Source organism: Petromyzon marinus, chromosome 17 (genome assembly GCF_048934315.1).
Source record: "Petromyzon marinus isolate PM22_M1 ecotype Great Lakes invasive population chromosome 17, UKy_Petmar_22M1.pri1.0, whole genome shotgun sequence".
NCBI lineage: Eukaryota > Metazoa > Chordata > Hyperoartia > Petromyzontiformes > Petromyzontidae > Petromyzon > Petromyzon marinus.
Genome location: NC_133683.1, coordinates 16,078,686 through 16,098,800, shown reverse-complemented (window position 1 = coordinate 16,098,800; position 20,115 = coordinate 16,078,686). Strand labels below are relative to the sequence as shown.

The window sequence follows — 20,115 nt, the reverse complement described above, 5'->3', positions numbered from 1 at the left end:
GGGAGTTGTTCGTTCGTACTTCGGTCCTGGGGTGGGAGGAGGAGGGACCGGTTTAGGTTTCACTCGCCGCTGATGTTCGCCGTGGCCAGGAATCGAAAACCGAGTCGCCGGGTTCACACGACTGTAGCGCAGTGCGCTAACTCGTGCGCCACCGTTCCCTTCCCCCAGTGACTCAGTAGCGGCGCTGAAACTCGCCCACGTGTTCGCCCACCCCGACCCCCCTCCCCTCTCCTTCACCCCCCTCCTCCCTTCACCCCCTCCCCCCTTCACCCCCCTCCCCCCTTCACCCCCTTCTAACCCCTCCCCCACCCCCCGGGACGCGAGCCGTCGGCCTTCGCTCGGCAGCGACATCGCCACAGAGCCACAGCGATTTCAGCGAGCACAGCACGCGAAGCTTCAGAGCACCCGGAGCAGTCTTTCATTGATAGCGCGAACAGCATTGTTAGCATCTACAGCAGTCATAGCAGCTGTAGCTCATTCATAGCACTTGTAACTCATTCATAGCTCCTGTAGCTCACTCATGGCACCTGTAGCTCATTCATAGCTCCTGTAGCTCATTCATGGCACCTGTAGCTCATTCATAGCTCCTCTAGCTGATTCATAGCACTTGTAACTCATTCATAGCTCCTGTAGCTCACTCATGGCACCTGTAGCTCATTCATAGCTCCTGTAGCTCTTCATAGCTCCTGTAGCTCATTCATAGCTCCTGTAGTTCATTCATAGCTCCTGTAGCGCATTCATGGCACTTGTAGCTCATTCATAGCTCCTGTAGCTCACTCATGGCACCTGTAGCTCATTCATAGCTCCTGTAGCTCTTCATAGCTCCTGTAGCTCACTCATGGCACCTGTAGCTCATTCATAGCTCCTGTAGCGCATTCATGGCACTTGTAGCTCATTCATAGCTCCTGTAGCTCACTCATGGCACCTGTAGCTCATTCATAGCTCAAGTAGCTCATTCATAGCTCCTGTAGCTCATTCATATCTCCTGTAGCTCATTCATAGCTCCTGTAGCTCTTCATAGCTCCTGTAGCTCATTCATAGCACCTGTAGCTCATTCATAGCTCCTCTAGCTCATTCATATCTCCTGTAGCTCATGCATAGGTCCTGTAGCTCTTCATAGCTCCTGTAGCTCATTCATAGCACGTGTAGCTCATTCATAGCACCTGTAGCTCAATCATAGCTCCTGTAGCTCATTGATAGCACCTGTAGCACATTCATGGCACCTGTAGCTCATTCATAGCACCTGTAGCTCATTCATAGCTCCTCTAGCTCATTCATAGCTCTTGTAGCTAACTCATGCCACCTGTAGCTCATTCATAGCACCTGTAGCTCTTCATAGCTCCTGTAACTCATTCATAGCTCCTGTAACTCATTCATAGCTCATGTAGCTCATTCATAGCTCATGTAGCTCATTCATAGCTCCTGTAACTCATTAATCCTGTAACTCATTCATAGCTCCTGTAACTTATTCATAGCTCCTGTAACTCATTCATAGCTCCTGTAACTCATTCATAGCACCTGTAGCTCATTCATAGCACCTGTAACTCATTCATAGCACCTGTAGCTCATTCATAGCTCCTGTAACTCATTCATAGCTCCTGTAACTAATTCATAGCTCCTGTAGCTCATTCATAGCTCCTGTAACTCATTCATAGCTCCTGTAACTCATTCATAGCTCCTGTAACTAATTCATAGCTCCTGTAGCTCATTCATAGCACCTGTCGCTCATTCATAGCTCCTTTAGCTCATTCATAGCACCTGTAGCTAATTCAAAGATCCTGTAGCTCATTCATAGCTCCTGTAACTCATTCATCGCACCTGTAGCTCATTCATAGCTCCTGTAGCTCATTCATAGCTCACGTAGCTCATTCACAGCTCCTGTAACTCATTCATAGCTCACGTAGCCCATTCATAGCTCCTGTAACTCATTCATAGCTCCTGCAGCTTATTCATAGCTACTGTAACTCATTCGTAGCTCCTGTAACTCATTCATAGCTCCTGTAGCTTATTCATAGCACATAGCTCATTCATAGCACCTGTAGCTCATTCATAGCACCTGTAGTTCATTCATAGCTCCTCTAGCTCATTCATAGCTCCTGTAACTCATTCATAGCTTCTGTAGCTCATTCATAGCACCTGTAGCTCATTCATAGCACCTGTAGCTCATTCATAGCACCTGTAACTCATTCATAGCTCCTGTAGCTCATTAATAGCACGTACAGCAGTCATATCACATGTAGCACATTTATTCTGTAGCTCATTCATTCATAGCACGTACAGCAGTCATATCTCATGTAGCTCATTCATTCATAGCACGTACAGCAGTCATATTTCATGTAGCTCATTCATTCATAGCACGTATATAATTCATAACACCTGTAGCTCATTCATTCATAGCACGTACAGCAGTCATATCTCATGTAGCTCATTCATTCATAGCACGTATATCATTCATAGCACCTGTAGCTCATTCATTCAAAGCACGTACAGCAGTCATATCTCATGTAGCTCATTCATTCATAGCACGTATATCATTCATAGCACCTGTAGCTCATTCATTCATAGCAAGTACATCATTCACATCACCTGTAGCCCAGTGACTCATCCACAGCTCCTAGCCATTCATTAATAGCGCTCTGAGAGTGATAGTGGATGAGAGAGATGAATTACGTAGAGGGATTGACAGCTGGGAGAGTGGAGGGGGGGGAATGAAATGCGCTGAGCTGGACGCGATGACGAATGAGAGGTGATGAGAGGTGAGCGCTCCCCGCTCCCATTATACCCGCGCCTCATTAGGAACCAACGGAGGACCTCTCTCAACCACCCCTCCATCAACCACTCCCCCCCCCTCAACCACCCCCCCCCTCAACCACCCCCCCCCCTCAACCACCCCCCCTCAACCACCCCCTCAACCACCCCCCCCCCTCAACCACCCCCCCCCATCAACCACCCCCCCCCTCAACCACCCCCCCCATTAACCATTCCCCCCCCCTCAACCCCCCCCTCAACCACCGTCCCCCCTCAACCCCCCCTCAACCACCCCCCCCCTCAACCATCCCCCCCCCTCAACCACCCCCCCCTCAACCATCCCCCCCTGCAACCCGCAGTTTCAGACGCTCTCCCACGCAGTCTCCCAGGCCGAGGCGCATTAATCAATCACCCTATAACCCCATCACCTCCTTCCCATCACACCCATCACCTCCCTTCCATCACCCCCATCACAACCATCATCTCCATCACCTCCCTTCCATCACCCCGTCACCTCTCCCCCATCACCAAATCCCCCATCACCCTCCTCCCATCACCCCTCGCTTCACACCCATCACCTCGCTTCCATCACCCCCATCACCTCCCTCCCATCCCTGTCACCCCTGGAACATCCCAACACCTTCACTGCCACCCCTCCATGGCTCCAATCCCTACCCTCCCTCACTTCCGCCCACGACATTGCGTCAATGTCACACTGTGAGTGTCACACTGTGAGTGTCACCCAGTGTCACACTGTGAGTGTCACACTGTGAGTGTCACACACCCAATGTCACACTGTGAGTGTCACCCAGTGCCACACTGTGAGTGTCACACTGTGAGTGTCACACTGTGAGTGTCACCCAGTGTCACACTGTGAGTGTCACACTGTGAGTGTCACACTGTGAGTGTCACACACCCAATGTCACACTGTGAGTGTCACCCAGTGTCACACTGTGAGTGTCACACTATGAGTGTCACCCAGTGTCACACTGTGTGTCACACTGTGAGTGTCACACTGTGAGTGTCACACAGTGTCACACTGTGTGTGTCACACTGAGTGTCCCACTGTGAGTGTCACACTTTGAGTGTCACACAGTGTCACACTGTGTGTGTCACACTGTGAGTGTCACACAGTGTCACACTGTGTGTGTTAGACTGTGAGTGTCACACTGTGTGTGTCACACTGTGAGTGGCACACTGTGAGTGTCACACAGTGTCACACTGTGTGTGTCACACTGTGAGTGTCACACAGTGTCACACAGTGTCACACTGTGAGTGTCACACTGTGAGTATCACAGTGTCACACACTGTGTGTGTCACACAGTGTGTCACACTGTGAGTGTCACACTGTGTGTGTCACACTGTGTGTGTCACACTGTGTCACACTGTGAGTGTCACACTGTGAGTGTCACACTTTGAGTGTCACACAGTGTCACACTGTGTGTGTCACACTGTGAGTGTCACACAGTGTCACACTGTGTGTGTTAGACTGTGAGTGTCACACTGTGTGTGTCACACTGTGAGTGGCACACTGTGAGTGTCACACAGTGTCACACTGTGTGTGTCACACTGTGAGTGTCACACAGTGTCACACAGTGTCACACTGTGAGTGTCACACTGTGAGTATCACAGTGTCACACACTGTGTGTGTCACACAGTGTGTCACACTGTGAGTGTCACACTGTGTGTGTCACACTGTGTGTGTCACACAGTGTGTCACACTGTGAGTGTCACACTGTGAGTGTCACACTGTGTGTGTCACACTGTGAGTGTCACACTGTGCGGTTTCAGGAAAGGGCGGTCCTGCACAGATGCCATATTTTCTGTCCGTCTGCTACAGCAGAGGTGCAGGGAATTCCAACAAGACCTACATCTCTGCTTTATTGACCTGGTCAAGGCCTATGATACCATCAGTAGGCCTGGGCTCTGGGTTGTTCTTCGTGCTTTTGGAGTACCTGACCCTCTGCTCACGATCATTAAGGACCTTCATGATGGTGAGCGGGCCCGGGTAAAACTACGTGGCCGCGAGTCAGAGCCATTCCCTGTACACCTTGGGGTGCGACAGGGATGTCCTCTGGCTCCCACATTATTTAACATCTATTTTGACCACGTAGTTCGTGAAGCCTTCAATAGCTGTACCGGGGGAATCTCCATATGGTACAGATATAATGGGAGGCTGATCGATGCCCCGGTGCGGTCAAGGGATGGCTCCCTATTGCTCAACCACGTTACGTATGCTGATGATTTGGTAATAGCTGCTCATTCAGAGGAGGAGTTGGAGACGCTGCTGCTGAGACTGGAGCGTGCCACTAAGAGATGGGGCCTTACCATCAGCCCCACCAAAACTAAGCACCTGCCTGGGTATTTTGTGCCATCGGACACTCCACCCCCCACAACTCCCAATCGGTGATGGGGCAGTTGTGGAGAGAGTGGAGAGTTTCCCATACCTGGGCAGTGTGCTTATGACTGGCTCCAGTTTAACAGCAGAGGTCTAACTCCGAATCAGTCGAGCGGCAATATCTTTTCATCGGTTGCGTAACGCTGTGTGGAAGCTACCTGGTCTGTCGCTCCGCACTAAGCTTCAGGTCTTCTCGGCCACGGTCATTCCCTCCCTTCTCTACGCTTGCGAAACGTGGACCCCCCTAATGGAACATCTTCGCCGGTTAGAAACATTTAGGCTGGCCTGCCTACGATCCATCCTGGGTTTAACCAGACTGGATTGTGTGAGGAGCTCACAAATCCTTGAAAGATCTGGGCAGGGTCCCATCGGTGAGCTCCTCCGGCGGGGAAGGCTGCGATGGCTGTGTCATGTAGCCCGCATGCCCAGCCACCGCATGCCGAAACAGCTTTTGTTCGGCCGGATTGAAGGGGCTAAGCGGGCGCGGCACGGGCTAGAGAAGAGATGGAGTGATGTGGTACAGGAGGACGTGGAGCTGAGTGGACTTGCCGATGATTGGTACCAGCGGTGTCAAGATCGGCCTCTGTGGAGGAGGCTCGTGAAGGACGCTACTGGGCAGTTAGAGGTAGTCGCCCTCCAACAACAACGGAGGGCGGAGGAGCGACGCTCACAACAACGAGCGGAGCGCCGGGTGGCTAAAGCACAGCAGATTGGCACAGTAGGGGGCACAGGTGGTGCATCAGCCAGTCATCTCAGTCAGTCGACCCGTGGCACCTGGGTCTGCCCCGTGACCTCCTGCCAGCGGGCGTTCGACACTTCACGTGGCCTCAGCGTGCACATAGCCTGGCACAAGCGTCGTGGTGACGTCACCACCACTTAGTGGCGAATGGCGGTTGTTGTTGTCGTCACACTGTGAGTGTCACACTGTGAGTGTCACACAATGTCACACTGTGAGTGTCACACTGTGAGTGTCACATTGTGAGTGTCACACAGTGTCACACTGTGTGTGTCACACTGTGAGTGTCACACTGTGTGTGTCACACTGTGTCACACTGTGTGTGTCACACTGTGAGTGTCACACTGTGTGTGTCACACTGTCTCACACTGTGAGTGTCACACTGTGCGTGTCACACTGTGAGTGGCACACTGTGCGTGTCACACTGTGAGTGTCACACTGTGAGTGGCACACTGTGAGTGTCACACTGTGAGTGTCACACTGTGAGTGGCACACGCTGTGCCATTGCTCCCAGGCTCGCCAAGTCGACGCTGACGCTGATCCCGCTGCTGGGCGCGCACGAGGTGATCTTCGCCTTCGTCACGGACGAGAATGCGCAGGGCACGCTGCGCCACGTGAAGCTCTTCTTCGAGCTCTCCGTCACATCCTTCCAGGTGCCCGCTCGCAGTAGTGTCACAGTCCGCGTGTGTGTCGGTGTCATAGTCCGTGTGTGTGTGTCAGTGTCACTGTGTTTCAGTGTCACACTGCGAGGCAGCGTCGCTGTTCGTCAGTGTGGCTGCGTGTCAGTGTCACCCCACCCCTCTAACCCCACCCCTCTACCCCCTCCCCTCTACCCCCTCCCCTCTACCCCCTCCCCTCTACCCCCACCCCTCTACCCCCACCCCTCTACCCCCACCCCTCTACCCCCACCCCTCTACCCCCACCCCTCTACCCCCACCCCTCTACCCCCACCCCTCTACCCCCTCCCCTCTACCTCTACCCCCACCCCTCTACCCCCTTTGATCCTCCCCCACTCTAATGATCCCTGAGACACCTGCACCGTGGCGGCACCTGAGACTCATTCTAAATATGCACAATGCTTTACAGCCTCCTGTTTTCGTAGCGGACTTCCCCCGGCACCTCCTATTAGCAGGGCTGGCTACGTACGGTGCCAAAGAAGTTCTACACTCAAATATATACAAAGACAAAGATCCCCCGTGTAGCCTCATCAGACTGTTGGGGCAAGTGCTGTTAGTGAGCACCCATGAAGGCCGGCACGGAACACGAGGGGGTGGGTGGCCAACACCACGCCCGACCGTCTTTGTCTCCCCTGTGGCGATGTTTACACACCGCACCAGGTACTCGATTGAGGCTGAATCGACCTATGGGAGGTCCAGGGCTAGCTCAGATAATCGTCACTGGTATTGACCATGAGCGGGAATCGAACCTAGTAAGCTAACCGCTACACAACAGCTCCCCACATATATACACACACTCTTACATACACAACAACACAACACAACAACCGCCATTCGCCACTAAGTGGCGGTGACGTCACCACGACGCTTGTGCCAGGCTATGTGCACCCTGAGGCCACGTGAAGTGTCGAACGCCCGCTGGCAGGAGGTCACGGGGCAGACCCAGGTGCCACGGGTCGACTGACTGAGATGACTGGCTGATGCACCACCTGTGCCCCCTACTGTGCCAACCTGCTGTGCTTTAGCCACCCGGCGCTCCGCTCGCTGTTGTGAGCGTCGCTCCTCCGCCCTCCGTTGTTGTTGGAGGGCGACTGCCTCCAACTGCCCAGTAGCATCCTTCACGAGCCTCCTCCACAGAGGCCGATCTTGACACCGCTGGTACCAGTCATCGGCAAGTCCACTCAGCTCCACGTCCTCCTGTACCACATCACTCCATCTCTTCTCTAGCCCGTGCCGCGCCCGCTTAGCCCCCTCAATCCGGCCAAACAAAAGCTGTTTCGGCATGCGGTGGCTGGGCATGCGGGCTACATGACCCAGCCATCGCAGCCTTGCCTGCCGGAGGAGCTCACCGATGGGACCCTGCCCAGATCTTTCAAGGATTTGTGAGCTCCTCACACAATCCAGTCTGGTTAAACCCAGGATGGATCGTAGGCAGGCCAGCCTAAATGTTTCTAACCGGCGAAGATGTTCCATTAGGGGGGTCCACGTTTCGCAAGCATAGAGAAGGGAGGGAATGACCGTGGCCGAGAAGACCTGAAGCTTAGTGCGGAGCGACAGACCAGGTAGCTTCCACACAGCGTTACGCAACCGATGAAAAGATATTGCCGCTCGACTGATTCGGAGTGAGACCTCTGCTGTTAAACTGGAGCCAGTCATAAGCACACTGCCCAGGTATGGGAAACTCTCCACTCTCTCCACAACTGCCCCATCACCGATTGGGAGTTGTGGGGGTGGAGTGTCCGATGGTACAAAATACCCAGGCAGGTGCTTAGTTTTGGTGGGGCTGATGGTAAGGCCCCACCTCTTAGTGGCACGCTCCAGTCTCAGCAGCAGCGTCTCCAACTCCTCCTCTGACTGAGCAGCTATTACCAAGTCATCAGCATACATAACGTGGTTGAGCAATAGGGAGCCATCCCTTGACCGCACCCGGGCATCGATTAACCTCCCATTATATCTGTACCATATGGAGATTCCCCCGGTACAGCTATTGAAGGCTTCACGAACTACGTGGTCAAAATAGATGTTAAATAATGTGGGAGCCAGAGGACATCCCTGTCGCACCCCAAGGTGTACAGGGAATGGCTCTGACTCCCGGCCACGTAGTTTTACCCGGGCCCGCTCACCATCATGAAGGTCCTTAATGATCGTGAGCAGAGGGTCAGGTACTCCAAAAGCACGAAGAACGACCCAGAGCCCAGGCCTACTGATGGTATCATAGGCCTTGACCAGGTCAATAAAGCAGAGATGTAGGTCTTGTTGGAATTCCCTACACCTCTGCTGTAGCAGACGGACAGAAAATATGGCATCTGTGCAGGACCGCCCTTTCCTGAAACCGCATTGGGGCTCCGCAAGCCTCTCCTCAGCGTGCCTGGCAAGGCGATGCTGAATAATCCTTGCCAGGACCTTTCCCGGCACACTGAGGAGTGAGATGCCCCTGTAGTTGTTACAGTCTGTGCGGTCCCCCTTCTTAAAAAGGGGGACCACCAGGGCATCCTTCCAATCCTGCGGAACCCGTCCAGTGGTCCAGACTGTTGTTATGATGTCATATAGGGCAGTCTGTGCACAAACGCCACCCTCCCTCAGCATTTCGCTTGGGAGATCATCTCTGCCCGCTGCCTTTCCTGGTCTCAGACTCCGGATCGCCTTCAATACTTCCTCAGCAGATGGCACCTCAGCCAGCCACTCACAGGGGGTGACTTCATCCAATATTTGAGGCACCGCAGCCTCAGCAGGGTCATCCTCACTTTGTGCCACGATGTTTTCCTGGCTGAGGGATTTTCCCTCCCCCAGGACCTCACAGAAATGCTCAGCAAATCTGCGAACCTGTTCCTGGGGGTCGGAAATTGGATCACCGTTTTTTCCCCTAATGATGGTAATAGGTGTGGCGCTGCAGGTTACTTTTTTGATGGAGTTAAATAGAGATTTGTGATCACGGGCCACTGAGGCAGACTCCATCTCCTCAGCAACCCGCGACCACCACCCATCCTTGCAGCGCCTCACGGCTCTCCGAACCTCCGAGCGAAGGCTGCGGTAAGCCTCCTCATTCTCTGACGTGGGATTCTGTAGCCGATGACAGTGGGCCTGTCGCTTTTTCTCAACCATCCTGAACAACTCCTCAGTCATCCAGGGTGTCTGGGGAGGTCTGGACCGCGTACCCAAAGCAGCCATTGCAGCTGCATGAGTCACAGTCCTAAACCTCGCCCATTTACCCTCGACATCAGGAGGAGTCGGGGACGATGCCAATCCCAGCCGCAAGCGATGATGAAATTCTCGCTTGCAACTTTCATCAGATAACTGAGACCAGGCCACTTTAGGTTGGAATGGGGTCCTGGGTGTACACCCACCACCAGAGTGGAAGAATGGCAGGCGCATCTTACAGATGACTAGTCGATGGTCAGAGGGCAGATCAGCTCCACGGTAGGTCCTGGTGTCAAGGACATGGGCTCGCATTCGCTGGTCCGTCACTATGTAGTCCAGCAGATGTTCACATACACATATACACACACTCTCTTACATACACTCATGTACATACACACATACACACACTCTTACATACACTCATGTACATATACACATACACACACTCTTACATACACTCATGTACATACACACATACACACACTCTCTTACATACACTCATGTACATACGCACATACACACTCTTACATACACTCATGTACATACACACATACACACACTCTTACATACACTCATGTACATACACACATACACTTTTACATACACTCATGTACATACACACGCATTCTTACATACACTCATGTACATACACACATACACACACTCTTACATACACTCATGTACATACACACATACACACACTCTCTTACATAGACTCATGTACATACACACACACTTACATACACTCATGTACATACACACACACACTCTTACATACACTCATGTACATACACACATACACACACTCTCTTACATACACTCATGTACATACACACATACACACACACACTTACATACACTCATGTACATACACACACACACTCATACATGCCATATACAAAGGCAAAGTTCCCTCGATAACCTAATACCCAACTCAGGGATACATTTCGGTGACCAGAAAAAGACTTCATCACCCCGCACACCACATCCGGAATACCTCTGGCTACGACTGCGACGGCTACACACCTACGGCACTCGGTCACGCCACACGCGCCCACCGCAGTCTCGAACGCGGAATATGAAATGCCCTGGGGCCATTTGCGTTGGAACACATTCGGTCAAAACAAAACCTAGCAACAAAAATCTCCCCTCGCTGAAATGACGACCGCGTTTGAGGCAGGGACAATGCTGAGCTTGTGTTATTTGTATGAAAATGACCCCGTGACCCATGGTGTCAACTTCCCGTGCGACACGCAGCACTTGCCATTCCTCCACAAACCAAAGTCTTGCACGGCCTTGATTACTTTTTCAAAAATAAATTCCTCCCCCCCCTCCACCCCCACCTCCCTTTCACCAGGATTGCAGGCAGCGGCTGAGAGTCTTTCTCCCTTTGACATTCTGTGGCCCGGCTTGAATCTGACGCTCTCTGGTGGAGCACTGTCGCCCACGCTTTGCCATTCCCTGGTGCGGCCCCGCCACTTTCCGCTTGGCCAGTGTAGGCCGCCCGACAATATAGCCAGCAGTGGATAGTTCCTTGCACGTGATGATGATGATGAGGATGATGTGGCCCTGCCTATACAAAGGCCGTTACGCGTGCCATTGTCGCTGGACTGGAGGACTCACCGTGGGTTCACGCATTAGCGCGGTTGGCTACATACGGTACAAAAGAAGTTCAACATACATACATACAAACATTCCCTTCCCTTTGGGCTTCGTGGTTAGCGCACTATGCTACGCATGCGAACACCTGAGATGATTCCTTGCCACGGCCAATATCATTAGCGAGTGATCTATGAATCGGTCCTGGGCCTCCGCTAGGTCGACTCAGCCGTAAAACGAGTACCCGTGGTGTACATATTTTGGTGCCGTGCGCGTTATTTCCTGCGGTGTGTCTGATATGGTGCGGTGTGCCTGATCGGTGCGGTGTGCCTGATCGGTGTGGTGTACCTGATCGGTGCGGTGTGCCTGATCGGTGCGGTGTGCCTGATTGATGCGGTGTGCCTGATCGGTGCAGTGTGTGTGATCGGTGTGGTGTACCTGATCGGTGCGGTGTGCCTGATCGATGCGGTGTGTGTGATGGGTGCGGTGTGTGTGATGGGTGCGGTGTGTACAGGGCCTCCTGGTGGCCATCCTCTACTGCTTCATCAACAGTGAGGTATGTACAGTCTAATTAGTACTCAATATTGCAAAAGCCCAAGCAAGCGAGCACCTCTCCTGATTGGTTGGTGAACATGCATTAATTTCAGTCGGCTCTCATCTGGGTTGGCGATCCAGAAAATATGCATGCACCAGGCACACCACATCCAGTATACTTGTCTCCCCCGCTATGGCTACTGTGGGGGACCTTCTCCCAGTGTGTCAGTGGCCCGGAGAATATTCGGTGAGAAACTTAGCCGGTGGTTGGCGATCCAGGACGTCGCCATTCGGTGCCTCATGAGCAGGGTCAGGCTCGCTTGACCCATCGGTTCAACACAAGCCCGCTCGGCACCTGTCTCGTCAGCATGCAGAGTCGTCGGCCTTGCTCTAACAATTGATTCGTCGCAAGCCAACGCTGGACCGGTTTCGTCATCCGGTGTCCTCATCAGCGAACGATGACGATGTTCTCGCGACCACCCCCCCCCCCCATCCGCAGGTGCAGGCGGAGCTGCGCAAGACGTGGGAGCGGTGGCGCTTGGAGCGGGGGGCCGGGGGGGCCCGGGACGGCCCCGCGGCCCTCAAGCCGATGCACTCCACGCTCCTGTCGGCCGCCAGCACCGACCGGCGCCTGGGCTCCGACAGCGCCGAGCTCTGAGGCGCACCTTGCCTGGCACGCGCGGCAGGGGTCACCGGCGGGGATGATACCTAGCCTGGCACGCGGCGACCCCACCACCCCCCCCCCTCTCCCCACCGGGCAAAAAAGGGGAGCTAGTCTGGCATGAAAACAGTGCGTGGCTAAAACAATTCGCCCGAGCTGGTGTAGGAAATTGAGGGCAGGTATGGAAGGGGGGAGTCACCTAGCCTGGTACGGAGCTCCCCTACCCGGCGCGGATACCCCGCTGGGCACCCAGGCACGGGGTCACCGCGGGGTTCGCTTAGCCTGGCACGGAGACCCAAGGTGACACGGGGACCCCGCGAGGTTGACTGCACGGCCCCCTGCGTCACCCCCCCCCCCCCCCGTGAAGGGGTGGGCCCCACGGCTGGTTGGCCTGAGGGTCGCTGTGTCCCCTGGGACCCTCTTGCCTCCCCCACCCACCCCACTCACCCGTCTCCCATGGGGGGGCCCGTGACCCCCAGGACTTATCGTGGGGCCTCCAACCCCCCCTTCCCCCACCAAGACCCCAGTCTCTGTCACCCCCAGGGCCCCTGTACGGAGACCCGGGAGCGGTCAAGACAAGGGCGTCAGAGTCAAAGGACGTTGTGGGTCATGGGGTCAGAGACCAACTCTTGTTGTGTTGTGATTGTGGTTGCGTGTAAAAATGTGTCCAGGAAGTGGACTCAAAGTGCACCCAGTCTGGCACAAGTGCTTTGTGACGTCGCCGCCACTCAGTGGCATGTTGCGAATGGGTGGGTGGGGGGGGCTGCTGTGTGTATGCGCGTGTGTGTGGAGCGATAATACAGCGGCACTTACCCCAAAGTCTTCCGAGGCTATACGGGGGATCTTTGTCTTTGTACAGCGGTGAACGCACTGCACTCCGGCGACCCGAGTTCTATTCTCGCTCACGGCCAACACCAGTGACAATAATCTGAAGCGGTCCTGGTCATCTCCTATGTCTGCTCAGCCTTAAATTAGTACCAGATGGGATGTGTAAACATCGTCACTGGGGAGACAAAGGCGGCCGGGCGTGGTGCTGGCCACCCACGCCCTCGTGTGCCGTGCCGGCTTCCTTAATAGGTTATCGCTAACAGCACTTGCCCCAACAGTCTATAAAGGCTATACGGGTCGTCTTCGTCTCTATATATGTGCGTGTGTGGTAGAGGGAGGGAGGGAGCGGTGGCGCGGTAGTTAGCGCATTGCGCTACAAACCAGGTAACCCAGCTGAGTTTGATTCCCGGCCACGGTGAATATCGGTGGAGGGTAAATACCCGAACCGGTTCTCTAACGGTTCTGGACCTCCTCGATTCAGCCTTAAAGGGCATGACGCTGACTGGGGAGACAGATGCGGCCGCGAGGGGTCCAAGGCACGGCACTCCCTCTTGCTCGTTCCAACCTTAATAAATGCTCCCTAACTGTCTGCGCAATTTACATAAGCTCTGCGATGGATCTTTGTGTCTAGGTACATATGTGAACATATGTGCTTGTGTGCGTGGTTGCTAACACACGTACATAACCGTGAACATACGGCTGTGCGTGCGCGTGTAGGTATACAGGATTAGCTATCCTCTGTGGAGGAGGCTCGCGAAAGGACGCAGATGGAGAGTTGAAGGCAGTCGCCTCCCCCCCCGCAACAGCGGAGAGCAGAGGAGCGATGCTCACAACAAACGAGCAGAGCGCGGGGCGCCTAAAACGCAGCAAGTTGGCACAGTGGGGAACACAGTTGGTGCATCTGCCAGTCAACTAAGTCGGTCAACCCATGGCACCTGGGTCTGTTCCGTGACCTCCTGCCGGCGAGCCTTCGACACTTCACGTGGCCTCAAAGTGCACCTAGCCTGGCACAAGCGCCGTGGCGACGTCATCGCCACTGAGTGAACGGCAGTTGTCGAAGCTATACACGCGTATATGTTTGCGTGTACGCGAGCGTTAACGTGTTTGCGCGCGCGCGTGTGGCTATTTCAATATTCGATTGTGTGCGCATGTGTGTGTGTGGTTCATAGTGGGGAGCGATAGTGTAGCGGTTAGCGCGCTGCGCTATGAACCTGGCGACACGGGTTCGATTCCCGCTCACGGCCAACAGCAGTGACGATTATCTGAACAGGTCCCGGGTCTCCCCTAGGTCGACTCAGCCTCAAATGAGTACCTGGTGCGGTGTGTAAACATCGCCACTAGGGAGACAAAGGCGGTCGGGCGTGGTGCTAGCCGCCCACCTCCTCGTGTACCGTTCCGGTCTTCATAGGTGCTCGCTAACAGCACTTTCTTCTACAGTATGTTAAGGCTATACGGGGGATCTTTGTCTTTGTAGTTCATCGAGAGACTCGGAGCCACGCCCTGCGAGTCGCACCAATCGGCCTCCGCGCTGTGGAATATTTTTTAGGGGTCAGATTTTTGTAAATCTGGCCAGACGCCCCAGCAGCAGTGCGGGGGGGGGGGGGGCGGTTGTGGGTAATTAACTCTGCCCATTATTCCTCTGGAGGGGGTCAATAAAATGAGTACTGTACTACCACTGTGTGGGGAAGCCAACAGCGGTTGTCCTATGGATGGACTCGCCCTCGTCATATGAATGTGGAATTGCCACCACTGGCTCACTCGAGAGATAACTTTTGAATTTGGAACGTTTGTTTTTCGGATGTTCTCGTCGTCAGTACGACGTCCGCTTGATTTGAGCCAGCATGTTATCTCTGTGTAGCCCACCTAGAACACAATTAGAATTTACATCAGTCGGACCGTTGTGTATTTCAGGGTGTGTGAACACGTGTACAATGATTGTACGTGAGTGCATATGTGTACGTTAACAGCACTTGCTCCAACAGTCTATTTAAGGCTATAGGGGGGGATCTTTGTCTTGTATACAGTGTGTGTACTGTGTTTATATCCGTGTGCCTGTGAGTGTACGTGTGCGTGTTGATATTGAGCCGTTCCGACCTTAATAGATGCTCACTAAAGCACTTGCCCCAACAGCCTGTAAAGGCTATTCGGGGGATCTTTGCCTTTGTGCGTATTATATGTATGGGTGGAGCGGTGGTTTAGTGTTTAGCGCACTGCGCTACGAACCCAGTGCCATAAGTTGGATTGCCGCTCACGGCCAAAATCAATGGCAAATATCTGAACCGGTGGTGGGCCTCCCCTCGGTCGACTCGGCCTTAAATGAGTACCTGGTACCGTGTATGTGTGTGTACTAAACAGCACCGGGGATAACAAGCAGCCCCTCGTGTGCCGTTCCGGCCATCATAGGCGCTCACTAGCACCACTTGTCCCAACAGTCTGTTAAGCCCATGTGGGAAATCTTTGCTGTATGTATCTGTGTTTACATGTGTGAATGTGTGAATGTATTTTTGCTCCCACCCCCATGGGGTCTGATTGAGTAATGACGCGGCCGAAAGCCACGAAAAGATGAATTTAACTAACACCCTCGCATCCTCACCCACAAAACCCCCACTCTCACAATCACATCCAAGAGGCTCCTACTGCTGGGAAGGGCTAGCGCTGATTTTGGCTTCTGCGGATTTATACTCCAAGCCGAGGGGACCAGGCCCCTAAACCATTTAACTTTAGGAAATGAGACTGTGCTAGCCTCTCGAGGTCTCTCACCCGGTTAAGCAAATAAACTAGGAACCTAACAGATTTGTTGTCGATCACGTCGTTCGAGAAACATTGCAGGTGGAATTTTTTTTCGGCTACAATCACGCCCTCTCTTCTTTATGCTTGGGAAATGTGAACGCCTTTTACAGGAACATCTGCGCTAGCTTCAGTGGCGATGGTGTTATGTAGTACGATAAGATTGCCGATGACTGGTAACAATCAATGTCAAGATCGACCTTTGTAGAGGAGGCTCGTGAAGGACCCTACTTGGCAGTTGGAAGCAGTCGCCCTCCAACAACAACGGAGGGCAGAGGAGCAACGCTCACAACAACGAGCCGAGCGCCATGCAGCAAAAAACGCGCAAGTTGGCACATTCGGTGGCACAGGTGGTGCATCTGCCAGTCATCTCGGTCAACTCGTAACACCTGGGTCTGTCCCATGATCTGCCAGCGAGCCTTCCACACTGCACGTGGCCTCAAGGTGCACCCAGAATGCCACAAGAGCCAATTTGATGTCAGCGGCAGGTAGCGTTGAATGGCGACAATTTATGTACTTGAGTGTGCACGCACGTGTGTGTGCGTACGTTTGTGTATGTACCCGTGTGTGTGTGCGGGCGCGTGTGTGTGTGTTCAAGAGCGATGCGCTCCGAGCCCTGAGAACTGACGAGTTCGATTCCCAGCCACGGCCCAACATCAGTGGCGATCTTTTTGAACCGGTTCTGGCCGTCACCTTGGTCGACTCGGCCTCGAAAGTGAGCGTACCTGGATGCGGCGTGTAAACATCAGCACTGGGGAAGGCAAAGGTGACCGGGCGTGGTGCAGGCCACACCACCCCGTCGTGCACCGTGCGCCAGCCTCCATAGGTGCTGGCCAACAGCACTCTGTGTTTGCGAGGTATTGGGAGGGTGTGGTGGGTGGAGGTCTTTGTATCGGCTCAGCTGCAGTCGCGTTCCCACGTGCAAGCATCGCATCCTCTTAAGTTATTTATGGGCGCCTTGGGCCCCCCTGAATCCTCCCCCCCTCTGAATCCCTCACCCCCCCTTGAATCCCCCACCCCCCCCTTGAACCCCCCACCCCGCGCCGAGACGTGTACATTCCACATTCCGTGAATAAAAGCCCCGTGTACAGATAGCAGTGGTTTGTCTGTGTCATCTCTCAGCGGCTCTCGAATTTATTTATAGCCACCTTGAGAAGCTCAATTGACGAGGCCCCATAACCACCTGGGGGCCTCTTTTGCACGATCTCCTTGTTAACGCCATCTGCTCGCTTCAACAGTGAGTGGAGTGGGGGGCGTTAATGATGCCGTGGCGTCATTCGAAAAGCGGAGAGACCATTGTGTGCCGGCGTCGTGGCCCCCTCCTCGTTTGAAAAAAGATTACGCGCAAATTATTGTAATTAAATTATTCTTAGCAAGTATGACCCCTCTACTGCAGAACAGCAACCACAAAAAGTTAGCGGCTTCCTCTCGAAATTAAGTGGATGGTAATAGTAATAAAATAATACGAAGCGATATAACCACAACAAAATGCCCTCTGACGCAAGTGAGACCTGAGTCACCGAGACAGGCACGAGAACACACAAAAACAATTGCACAAGACGTAAATGAATGCGTCAATCGTCTTTTACGCCAAAGGAAAAAAAAACTATCACCTGCAAGCAACGTGACACAAACGGAAATTGAGTTCAAGCAGGGTTCGAGCCCTCTGGACACGGGCTCGCCTGCACCCTGCACACCACCATACCGTTCTTGTGGTGGCACCATCCAGGTTCACTCTCCTTAGCGGTCTGTCGCTGTCAGGGTATCACACCCCCCCCTCCCCCCGGACAGACAACATCTCGCCATGAGATGTTAACTCCCTCGCGTAGTATGCAGGTAGTCGTGGGATTCGATCCCAACCCTGACTATATTTGAAGCTTGCGTGTTCTCCCCGTGGATTTCTTGTTTATACCTCCGCATTTAGAAGCAACGTGTTTGGCTGCGATACATTTCCACACAATTTGCCACTTCGTTGGACTATAATTTGTGGCCAATTCACTTCTGAAAAAGCGCTACATAGCTCAGTGGGCTTTACCTGGTAAAAACATAATTTAGTTTTCGTTTTAAATAGCTTTACCCCCACCCCAGCTCAACTGGAGCCCAGCCTGATGACACAAATCCGACTCGGTTCAGAATCAGAATTTTTACTTAAACTGGTAATATCCGATAAGCTATGAAGCTCTTTTTCACAGATATCCAATAAGGGGCGCGTCAGAAAGTTACAGCAACAAACAATACAAGAACCAATAGGAGTGCAAAGTGTTCAGAAAGCTAAGCAAGTAACTAAACATTTTTTTAAACGTTGTAACGCGCACGCCACCTGCATCATCGTCAGTTTGTGGAACTGTGGGACCAAATCCGGAGGGTCTTGGGTTGTGGGACCTGGATTCCGGCTCCCGGCTCTCGGGGTAGCTCCGGACAATTGGGAGCGGCTGCGCCCACGACCCACGACCCACGAGTCGTCACCCATTGTGAACGAGTGCGGGGATTGCAATGGCATTCCTCCCAAACAACTCCCTCTACCCCCTCCAAACAACTCCCTCTAACCCCTCGGCGCCAAGAGAACACTAGAATCCCCATGGTATCCGTGTCTCCCCATGTCTCTACATGGGCCACGTATCTCCCCATGTTTCTCCATGGTCTCTGTGTCCCCCCATGTCTCTCCATGGTCTCCCTGTCTCCCCATGTGTCTCCGTGTCTCCCCGTGTCTCTCCATGGTATCCGTGTCTCCCCATGTGTCTCCATGGTTTCCGTGTCTCTCCATGGTATCCATGTCTCCCCGTGTCTCTCCATGGTCTCCGTGTCTCCCCGTGTTTCTCCATGGGCAACGTGTCTCTTCCCATGTCTCTCCATAGTCTCCCTGTCTCCCCATGTCTCTCCATGGTATCCGTGTCTCCCCGTGTTTCTCCATGGGCAACGTGTCTCTTCCCATGTCTCTCCATGTCTCTCCATGGTCTCCGTATCTCCCCATGTCTCTCCATGGTCTCTGTGTCTCCCCATGGTATCCCTGTTTCCCCATATCTCTCCATAATCTCCCTGTCCCCCAATGCATCTCCATGGTCTCTGTGTCTCTCCATAGTCTCCCTGTCTCCCCATCGTCTCCGTGTTTCCCCGTGTCTATCCATGGTCTCCGTGTCTCCGCGTGTCTCTCCAAGGTGTCCGTGTCTCCCCATGTGTCTCCTTGATCTCCGTGTCTCTCCATGGTCTCCGTGTCTCCCCATGTGTCTCCATGGTCTCCGTGTCTCTCCATGGTCTCCGTGTCTCTCCATGGTCTCCGTGTCTCTCCATGGTCTCCGTGTCTCCCCGTGTCCCTTGCACTGTCTCCATGCCTACCCACAGTCCGCTTGTGGTGACGGCAGGTGGCAACTCTAATTTACACTCACGGGGGACCTCTTGCAGTGCGGTACGGGGACCCGGGTGGAGTGTGAGGTCAGAGTCAAGGGTAGTGTTAGAACATCTGTCAACCCAAACGGTTTACTCTGTACTCTTTGGTTCTTTCGATAAAGTCACGTATTTTATACCTTCGTGACTTTACCGAAATAACGAAAGAGTGTGGAACCCTGCAGTCACGAAAACTTCAAATCTAGATTGGTTTACTGTGCATTCTTGTACGGGGAAATTGAGTTATCAGGTCCATACGGCGTACAGCCGTTTCAATACGGGCAAACAATTGTTTTGTCTATTTGTTTGTGTTTCTCTCCCTTGTGATGGGACTTTGTAGGATGAACGTTGAGATTTCTAAGGGGCACGAGGTGACCAATAAGGTCTGAATTGGTCTGTAACAAGGTAGGGCACTGACAATGAGTTTGACATGTATGGGTTAGGCGGATAGGGTCCGGTGGGTGGTGGGGGTGTGGCGGGGTTGTCGGGCGGGTGGGGTGGTGGGGGGGGCGGGGTTTCGGGGGGGGGTGGTGAGGGGGGCGGGGTGGTGGTGGGGGGTTCGCCGGTCCCGCCCACGTGCCCCCCACGCTCTCAAATCTTCCCGCCAAAAGACCACGTGACGTCAGGG

At 53.5% G+C, this 20,115-nt stretch overlaps 1 protein-coding gene across 1 annotated transcript in view; it reads left to right on the top strand.

Moving 5' to 3' along the window:
- The window catches only part of LOC116943261 (glucagon-like peptide 1 receptor), a 71,738-nt gene extending 54,562 nt beyond the window's left edge, over positions 1-17,176 (top strand). Inside the window, exons 11-13 of the mRNA XM_032955969.2 lie at positions 6,397-6,535; positions 11,811-11,852; positions 12,330-17,176. Of these exons, the coding sequence (XP_032811860.1) occupies positions 6,397-6,535; positions 11,811-11,852; positions 12,330-12,488 (340 nt within the window). The 3' untranslated portion in view covers positions 12,489-17,176. The remainder of the gene's footprint in view (positions 1-6,396; positions 6,536-11,810; positions 11,853-12,329) is intronic.
- The last annotated feature ends 2,939 nt before the right edge of the window (positions 17,177-20,115 follow it).